The sequence below is a fragment of the Alosa sapidissima genome, chromosome 19 (assembly GCF_018492685.1).
Source record: "Alosa sapidissima isolate fAloSap1 chromosome 19, fAloSap1.pri, whole genome shotgun sequence".
In the NCBI taxonomy this organism is placed as follows: Eukaryota; Metazoa; Chordata; class Actinopteri; order Clupeiformes; family Clupeidae; genus Alosa; species Alosa sapidissima.
In genome coordinates this window covers 6,726,062-6,736,237 of record NC_055975.1, presented here as the reverse complement: position 1 = coordinate 6,736,237, position 10,176 = coordinate 6,726,062, and the positions used below count along the sequence as shown (strand labels likewise).

The 10,176-nt window shown below is 48.4% G+C and overlaps 1 protein-coding gene across 1 annotated transcript in view; it reads left to right on the top strand.

Annotated features, from left to right (window-relative positions):
* dph6 (diphthamine biosynthesis 6) overlaps positions 1-8,633 on the top strand; it is a 57,846-nt gene extending 49,213 nt beyond the window's left edge. The window contains exons 14-15 of the mRNA XM_042072984.1: positions 3,467-3,863; positions 8,314-8,633. Of these exons, the coding sequence (XP_041928918.1) occupies positions 3,467-3,863; positions 8,314-8,432 (516 nt within the window). The 3' untranslated portion in view covers positions 8,433-8,633. The remainder of the gene's footprint in view (positions 1-3,466; positions 3,864-8,313) is intronic.
* Positions 8,634-10,176: the final 1,543 nt, after the last annotated feature.

Genomic DNA, 10,176 nt, shown 5'->3' with positions numbered 1-10,176 from the left:
CCTGGGCTGATGCGGAGCGTGGCCACATTGTTTTCTTGCGCTTTGATAATTTCTCTAATCAGGTGGACGGAGAAGCTCAGGGGGGTTAATTGGGAGCGTGGTGCGGATGCCGCATGTGTGAAATAGTCTTTGTGGAGCGTCGTTTGGTGAGTGAGGCCTTGGTGTGTTGGGCTGGGGTGGGGTGACGCGTTGGTGTGGTGTATTTGTATATGAGTTTATTGTCTTTCTTCTAAATGCTGTTACATTTAAAAGTTTACTATACTCATCTAGCCAAACTTCCTTCATGGCGTGAATATATTCCACAGACCTGGAATATATCCTTCCTTATGGGGATATCGTTGCTTTTATGTCAATACCACACTCAAACCATCGCTTATGAATACATAAAAAATGGAGAGAGCCATGAGCTAATATTTGTCTATGACTTCAGTCATTGAAATAGGTACTTTTCTGACTTCATCCACCCAAATGCTGAGTGATATGTTTGTAGTATGACTCAAGGATTTCCTGTATCCCCTGTCCTCCCATGCCAGCCCCCCCTCCTGCTCCACATCTCCAAACATTTAGGGGCCCCACACTCGTCCCCCCCTCCCCCCTGCCCACTTTTGGAACTGGTGCCACCAAACCACCAGCAGCAGCAGCACTGGTCTGGTTTACACAGGCGGCCCCCGCCTAAGCGAGAGGAAGCGGTGGATGTGACGGGAGAGTGGAGTGTGGGCCAGAGTGCGGCCGGCGAGCCCAGCCGATGAAGGCCTCCCGCTGGGCAGGAAATGTAGGGGAACTGCCTGAGCATCCAGGCCCCATCAGCCTCCCGCTGCTCGCGGCCTTTACACCACTTCCTTATTATGGTGTTTACCGTTTGGCTTTCACGCCTCCGCAGCTCTGTCGCTCTCTCTCTCCCTCTCTCTCCCTCCCTCTCTCTCTCTCTCGCCAGCATGCACTTACTTTTCTACAGCACGCTTGTTTCGCTCTTTTTTTCTCTCTCTCTCTCTCTCTCTCTCGCCAGAAAGAGAGAGCCTGTCCTAGGACGAATTCTCCTCTCCGTTTGCTTCAAGCTTGACACGCAAGAGTCAAGTGGGCAAGGCCTGCGAGAAAAGGGGGCGAGAAAGAGAGAAGATCGGAGAGAGAGAGAGAGAGAAAGAGAAAAAAGATGAGTGGAAAAGGCAAAAGCTGGAGGAAATCAGGTCACCCTGACGGTGTGGGTCCAACAGACCGTCTCACCTGCTGGAGTGCAGATGGAGCTGAGGGTGTGTGTGTGTGTGTGTGTGTGGGAGGTGTGTGTGTGGTGGAAGGGGGAGCAAGCGCCTGCGCCCACTGTAATGAAGTAATAGATGGATTGCATTAAAGGCATGCAGGGAGGCTGGTGGGGTGGTGTGTGCAGTGGTAAGGGGGGCAGCGCTATCGCATAGACAGGCCCACTCCAGGCACTCAGCTCGGCCATATATCAACATTTGTCACCCTTTTATTTTATTGGATTAATCTAATAAATGATTTCTTGTCAAGTAGGGTGTCAGGCGGCGGAGTGCTTTCACATCTGGCAGAGAAGCGGTGATGAAGTGCTGGAGCTCAGTCTAAACCAGAGCTGGGGTTGCACTTACAGACACACACACACACGCACGCACGCAACACACACACACACACGCACGCAACACACACACACACACACACACACACACGCACGCACGCACACACGCACGCACGCACGCACACACACACACACACACACACACACACACACATACATAGAAACCTCGGAGAGGTCTTAAGTGAGGATATAAACCAAGGAATGTTGTTGACTTAACAGACTCAGACAAGTTGAGATGAGGGGGAGAAACAAGTAAAAAAGTCATAAAAGTTCATATTTTTCAAAGGTAGTGACCTGCAAGAGGCTGGTGTTGTGTTAGTCACGGCACATACACACACACACACACACACACACACACACACACACACACACACACACACACACACACCAATACACAAACACAGAACTCACACATACATACAAATACACATGCATAGACGTGTGCACAGTAAAATCATACCCAGACATGCACACATAGGCACGTACTACACATGCAATCACGTCACAACGATTACTCATACACACACACACACACACACACACACACACACACACACACACAGACACACACAGACACAGACACACGCATGTAACGGCAAAGCAGCAGGGCCACAGGGCTGGCCTTTAAGCCTGGCTGAGCAGCCCCCCCCCCACCTAGCGCCACCCCCACCCACAGGCCCCTGTGCGGCGTCTCAGGGCAATCGCTATTGACAAGCGGCGCGCGCCGGCCCCTCTTGGAGCCCCCACCGCTCCCGTTAAGTGCTAATCTAACATTTATCAAAGGCCCCGCAATATATGTATCCTGTCATGCCACTCAAGAGCAAACAGGTTTTTCTGATCTCTAATACACTGCACCCCCTCCCTGCTCCCATTCCACACACACACACACACACACACACACACACACACACACACACACACACACACACACACACAAACACAAACACACACCCCTCTCATACCCCTTCCCCCTACTCTCATCCATCCACTTGTTTTTTGTTGTCACACACTCTTGGCGAGATTGGCTGTTGATGCACAATTAGGCCTTTGCTAAAGTTTAATCTCGAGGTAAGTGCTGCATTCATGTAGACAGTGGGATGGGTCAAGCCGGGCTTGTGTGCTACATGGAGAGGTTGGAGGGGGGTGTGAGGGGGGATGGGGTAGGGGTGTGTGGGACAAAAGGACACACGTCTTTCTTGTCAATGACTTTTTTTTATTCCGAGGCTCTTCTCTGCTCTTTTTTTTAGCTTTGGAGCGAATTTCAAAATAAAGTGTATGTAACCTGTCATTATTCTGCACTTACAGAGAGGGGTGTAAGTGGATGAAAATTGATCCAGCAAATTGAAAAGGGGGTTAAGTGTTTTTGCCCTATCGACTTCAGGCAAAATGACTGTTTTATAAAACACTCATTTCTCCCCCATTAGCCGATGAGGCTGTCGCTCAGAATTATTTGAGAGGGCCGACATTGTACCACCGGCCAGCAGAAGACCTCAGGACTGATAATGGCCCACATATATGTGATGCATGTGGATGAAAACAGATTTCAACTCTGCTGATTACATCATTAAGGCCCATCATGGCGGCTAGCTAATAAGCATCTGCGGTGTGAGATGTTGTGAAATAGCTGAGATATCGGCTGCGCCCCCACATTCTCTTTTCAAAAATCTGAACTTGGTTGAATGCCGTGTTGCACTGTGTTGTTACCCAACTAAATTTTGAGTTTTTGTCAGTTCAATGGCAGGTTGATGATGTGACAAGGCCTCATATTGTCAAATTACACAAGCATGATGATTAATGTGTAGTTGGAAGGTAGATAGAGGCCCATACTGACATTCTGTGTTGTGTAGAAAGCAATTGATCATGTCATGTTTTGGTTGACAGGAGGACAGTTATGAGGAGCCAGAGATGCATTGTGGGCCGCTGGTGGTGGCCGTGGTGCCCTCTCTGCCCCGTGGAGCCGCCGTGGAGCTGCACGTCATGGCGGTCCAGGATGAGCCCGCCGAGCGGACCTTTTCCCAGACCACCACCCGGTTGCCCGGTGCCATCCTCTCAAGTCAACTCATGCAGGCCGGCAATGGTCACTGTGCCACTCTATCCCTGTCCGTGAGCACGGGCACCTTGGGTTTAGACTCCACCAAGTTGGAGCCAGGGGTCGTTCTTGGAGCCCTCGGCAGTGCTTTTCTGGACTCTGTGAAGAAACTGGACCAGCAGCTCTCTCCGCTGTGCTGCAGGGGATTCTACAAGCTCAGCAATGCTGTAGGCCAACAGCTGGCTACAGGTAGGCCAATCACAGCTCCTCCACAACAACTTTTCTCATTTTTCCCCCCTCTCCCTCCCTCGGCTTTCAGGCCTGCAGAGCTCTAAACAGCCCCCAGAGTCATTTGTCATCATCGGCAATTGAACTTTTGATTTATATCTGTTGCTTTCATGCCGTTGAATGGAATTGAAATCATCTGGCAGGTTCCTTTGTCATCGTTACAGCTATCTCTGCCTGTCTCTTCCCTCTCTTCTTTTCTCTCTCTCTCTCTCCCTCTCTCTCTCATCTCTTGCTCTCTCTTTCTCTCTTCTCTTGCTCTTTCTCTCATCCGCCCCTCCTCGCTTTTATTGTGTTCTTATTTATCCCGAATTGCGTTTATTTCAACCCCCCGGAGAGCATTTCTGTCCTTTGAGAAGGACGAGCCAGACGTACATAAACTTGACACGATTGTTGCATCGTCGAAAACAATCAATTAGCGGCATGAACCCGAGCCAAAGCCCAGATTTTACTGTCGTTCTGCTGGCCTCGCCCCCACTCGTTATTATGGGGGAAATGAAATTAGTCACATGTGATGAATAGTGATGAAGACAGTTCTGAGGGGATTTTTTTTGCTGTTATGCGATCCCAGTGCACAGGAAAGCAAAAAAAAAGAAACCCTAATCATCAAGATGCAGCACACCGTGCTCCGTGTCCCTCTATGGCTTCAGGTTGATGCCCAGCAGATTTGATCTGGCAATTTGGACTGAAAGATGAGTCAACCCAAACAAGCACATGGCCACAGAGTCCTCCATTGTGTGCAGTGTCACGCTTTTCAGCAATTGCCAAAACAAATATGCTCTGCTTATTTTTAACCTGATCAGTTTTGTCAAGACACTAGTGATTATTTAAAACCGCCGAGCCTTGATCTACTCTTTTCAAATCATTTACTAGTGCAGATGTCCCAACTGGAGAGCAGAGAGTACAGACAGTGAGCCTTCCCCCCCCCTCCCCCCTCTTTTACCCTTGACTGAGGCTGTGACCATGTGCACCACTGTCCAGCTCCATATGCTCAGATGCGTAGCGCTAAATGCACTTATCGACTTGTCACTGGAGTGGAATCCGTTACAGTCCCCTGGCAGACAGCCCCGTGCCCTGGGAGCGTGCTGCGGGGCCGGCTTCATGGGTCACAGCCTCTGCTCGTCGGACGACGTCTCCATAAGTTACATCGGGAGAACAGGGGGAAAACTGGCACCTCCAGTGTTTAGTCATCTCGGCTGTTGAAAAGGGCACGCTTTAGCCAGGAGCGTAAAGAACGAGGCACACGAATGAACACACACACGTGCGCGTGTGCGTGCGCTTCAATCAGCAATGCTGGCTGGGACTCCCAGCTGACAGGTGGACACGGCTAAGGGTCATGCCAGCAACGGCTGGTTTTTAATAGGATGACTCAGCGAGTCTCAACATTTCACATCTGTGCCGACGATTTGGCAGCTATTCCCAAAGGGTTTCGACATAGATTTTTATAACTTTTGTATAGATAGATTTCATAGCCGGACATCAAAAAGGTTTTGTTATGTTTTTTTCTGGAATATCGATATCAATTTTGTGTAATTCTCTAAAAAAAAAAAAAAATCCTCTGCATTTATACTTACAGTTGCATATCAAAATCCTATTCTGGTAGTTCAACATTGTCGGAAATGGAAAAACCGGAGTCTTCCAACAGATATATCACAGACGTGGAACACCACTGCGCTCCTTTGGCCATGCCAGCCAGTATTGTTCAGTCACCTCGGCCTTAATGAACAATTTTCATGAGCCGATGCCTACTAATTGCCCACTCGTTTGCCGGTTAATTTGAAACAGTTTGAGGTTCACTGTAGCACAGCTACCAAATAGCAGCTCAGGGCTTTACCCCCCTCCTGCCCACCCCACCCCCTCAGTATAGGCCCAGTAGGCATTAGCCATTTTAATATCAAATCACCCTATGCCCATCATGCCAATACTGCCCTGGAGAATTATGGATATGCTTCTCTATTGATTCATTGAGAAAAAACAGCAAAATGAGCTATTATGGTATTATAATGCACATTGGTGGCCATTGAAAGAGTGCAGCAGTTAGCGAGAAGTGCTGTATTCTGCTGAAGCAGAATAATGGCCAGTATACTTGGGTGGCTGCTGGGTGAATGGGTTAGTTCCATACTGTTTGCTAATGTGATTGCTTTCAGGATTCGGCTAATGGCCTCTGACCACTGTGGCTACAGTCTACTCCATTCTCTCTCTCTCTCTCTCTTGCTCTCTCCTTTTTTTCTTCTTCTCTGGTCTTCTCTCACTCTCCCTCTCTCAGTCCTCTCACTCAGGAGTGCTGTCAGGGGGGAAGAGGGGATGGGAGGAGCGAGTGCTCAAGGTTGACCCGCATGGTTGGCCGGGACATGTTTCAGTCTTGTAAAGTGATTGTCCATTTGAAGTCTCTCTCTTTCTCTCTCTCTCTCTCTTTCTCTCTCTCTCTCTCTCTATCTCTCTCTCTCCCACCTCTTTCTCTCTCTCTCTTTCTCTCCTTCCTCTCTCTCTTTCTCTCTCTCTCTCTCTTTCTGTCCTCCCTCTCTCTCTCTCTCCCTCCCTCTCTCCCTCATGAACACTCGATCAGGTCACTCTGACAGTCGATCGGGTCACTAGGTTTCACCTTCACCTCCCATCAGCATATAATGGCACCTCTGGATAAAGCCGCCGAGCTCAAAGCCCAAGAACAGGCCCCCGCATAAAAAAATGTCCACATTTTAAAGGCCGTCTGACCGCCTCTAATGTCACCATTTATTTCCTATGATCTCTCCACCACTCCACGTTGTCTGCTGTTGATCTCAGGAGTGGCCCAAACCCCAGGGCGAGCTTTCTACTCACATCAAAATGTTTGGTAATTCTTCAGGTTCTTTTGTCTCTTTATGTCTGCGCTAAATTCAAATAAAACCGACTGGTTTTGAATCAGCGAACAGAGAGCTAATGAGCTTGTGTGGGCTCTTTGAGTCGGCGTGAGGCTCACCAGGCCTGTTTGTCATGAAAGTGGACGCTGCTTATTAAATGGGACTGCACTGAGCCGTAACCTCTCCCTCCACGTTTGCCCCTCATGCACAACACACGAAACTCTCACTTTTTTGTCTGCAAAAAAAGTAAGTAGTGAAACATAAATTTGAAATAATATAAATCAATAATAAATAAATATATTTGTACATGAAAGACATTCATCTCAAAGTCAAACCCGCCATCTTTGATTCTGCTCCTGCCGTCTCCCTACGTGCAGTTGAGCCTTCTCACTACTCTCCCTCGTCCCTCTGCGTGTTTGTGCGGACCCAGCCAAGCACTTGAAATCAGACATCCACAAACTCAACTAAACAAATGACCGTAACCAAAACAAACTGAAGTGACATCATGTCTCAGGGCTTTGGCCTTAGAGCACATGCCACACTCCCTCTCAAGGTCCACTTTCACACAGGCACGCATTTCCATGGCGACAACACCCCCCTGCCAAACAAATGTAGGCGCCAGGGACGCGGTGGGCCCAGCCAACCTATGGGAACGCTTGTCACCAATTAGCAGGCTGGCAGGCAGAGGCTTGCGATGTTGCTCAAGGCTGTGAACGAGCTGGGCTGACACGCGTGTGGACAAGGCCACTACAAGACGCCGCCTTCTCAGATGACCGCTGCTCATCTGTTGTCTGGAGTACTACTGCCCCCACCTCGCCCTCACTCACCCCCAGCATGCCCCCTACGCTCTGGTAACTTGACTCGTGCTGGTCAACTCAACATCCCGTCCAACATCCCCAGCGCAACAGGGATTTGGGATCAATTCGACAGGATCGTCCAACAAGCTGCTAATTTGTCCTCGATTGCCACGCCAATGACTTTGCTTTTCCCATTCGTGTGTGTGTGTGTGTGTGTGTGTGTGTGTGTGTGTGTGTGTGTGTGTGTGTGTGGTGAGTGTGTCCTCTGTGGTGTCTATGTCCGCATGCTAATTCATGTGTGTGTATAGTATGGTATTTGCCTGTGTGTTTCCAGTAGTGAGTAGCTGAGAGAGAGAGAGAGGAAGGGAGGGGGGGTTAGTAGCTTAGAGTGCAGCCCACGCTCACCATATGCTGGCACTGCAGGGAGTTGAATGGAGGGCTACAATCTGCTAGGGAGTTGAGGACGTCAATAATTTGTGAATAGTTATGTGCTCCACGGTCGAAGGGTTAAGTGCAGCCTCTTTTCTGGGGGCAAGTCCAGCGGGATCACCATCTTCTGGGCCGTGCGTCTGAACCCGAGGTGAAGGCTCCTCTGGAGGTTTCGAGAATCCAGTTTGAACGTGAACACTGTAGGTTTGATTACTTCTCTGTCTGCTGCCTCACTCTGTTTTTGTCTTCCTCTCTCTACCATCTCCTCTTGCTCGCTCTCTCTCTCTCTCTCTCTCTCTCTTTCTCTCTGTCACTCTATGTTTCTCTGCCGTCTTTATTTCTCATTCTCAGGTCTGGAAGAATGCTTGAAGCAGTCTCTTGGCCAAGTGAGTCCAGCTGTGGTCCTGGTTCCGGTTCTGGATCTGCCAGACGGAGCAGTTCTCCACCTGTCGTGTTGGCTCAGTACGTAGAGGACTCCTGACTAAGCTCCACACTCGAGTCACACACACATCAGGATTCCTCCTTCTTCATGAGCCTGATGTGAGGAGACTTCTGCTCCCATTCTACACCCATCAATAAACTGCATTTTTTTTATTATCATTCTGTTGGAGTTAACTCATCACAACACAAATATATGATATACACATGGGAATTGTTTTTTTAATAATAAAAAAATCTATAAATTATTGAATTGTGGGTCTGGTTCTTTGCAAGAAATCAACAAAAGTGAATTGAGGTTTAGTTTTCAAGCTCCTTGTTTTTTATCCAGTATACTGGAACCCACTTCTTAAATAGTGTGCCTTTTGAGCTGTACAGTTCTGTGTTAAAGTGTGTTTAGGTGGAGCTGTATGTGGCCAAAGCCCTGTAATCCTATGCTTCCCTCCCCAAGTCTATATCTGGGCCTAACTCCGACGACATCAGAGGGAGTTGTGTCCTCCATGGGCTTCTCCAGCAGACAGCAGCCATAAAACAGCAGTGCTGACCCAAGCCCATGTCTCCCACTAGCCTGTGCTGGCCTCCTGCTCCCTCTCACTTTGTGCTTTATCCAGTGAGGTTACGTTCAGGCTCCAGACATCCCCAGCAGCCTATCCATGCTAATCCATCCATGTGCCGAGTAAAATGTATGGATTGACTTGTTGACAATCTCTCTCTCTCTCTCGCTCACACTCTCTTTCTTTCTCTCTCTCTCTCTCTCTCTCTCGCTCTCTCTCTCCGTGTGTGGGCGAGGGACTTGTTTGTTTCGCTCTCATGCTTCACGAGGTAGAAATGTGTTATTGTGTAATGGGCAATCAGACCCAAGCACCTGAAAAGATTAAGCCTCTTTATGCTCCCTATCGATTCCCACAGTCGTGGTTAATAGGTGCTCCCTCTGCACACAGCTGTAGGGCATTGGTGAGCAGTGCGTGTCTTGTGTCTGTGTGTTTGTGGATGTTTGTCTGCGGTGTATTTATTTCTCAGTAACAGAGAGGAATGAACTATTTCACTTGCTTCAAATTTGGGCCCTGAAAAAAAAAAAGATCATAAACTGTAATTGGCAAGTTTGATTGTAGTTCATCTGGACCCCAGATTTGCGCTTCATTTTGCCCTGAGATGGCAGCACTTCGCCTGCCTATCGATCTGCACTCGCTCTTTGTTGTTATCCATCATGTGTGAAAACAAATCAGAGTGAACCTCATACATGTCATTGAACGAAAAACAACAAGGAGGCTAGTAAAGAAAGTACACAGCGCATGCCGTGTTTAGATGGAGTTGAGGAGGTCTTAAGTGCACCTGGAGGACACAAGTGTAAGAGCACATCATTCCAGGGATATCATTATCTACAGATTGTCATTGTAAAGGCTGCTATTGTGTGACCCGTCCTTTGAAGTAAAAGAGGAGAATGCAATAGGCAATATGTGGACAGGGGTCATACGTATGCTCAGTTCATTTTCAGAACTCGACATGCTATACCTCATACGTGACGTATCGCAGGGTGCTATGCTGTTCCAGGCGCCGGCATGCACAACTGCGGTGGACAATGATTGCACTCACTCTAACACGGATGGACACAACACAGGACTGTCTCTTTCTCAGACATTCTTGTGTGTTTTCTTCGCTCTGCATTTTGACTAACCGCAACACTGGTACTCATCACTCAAGTGTTAAATCTGTTGAGAACGGATGAATTTATTTTATTGACTCAAATTGTCATCTTTTTTTTTTTTCCCCATGCAC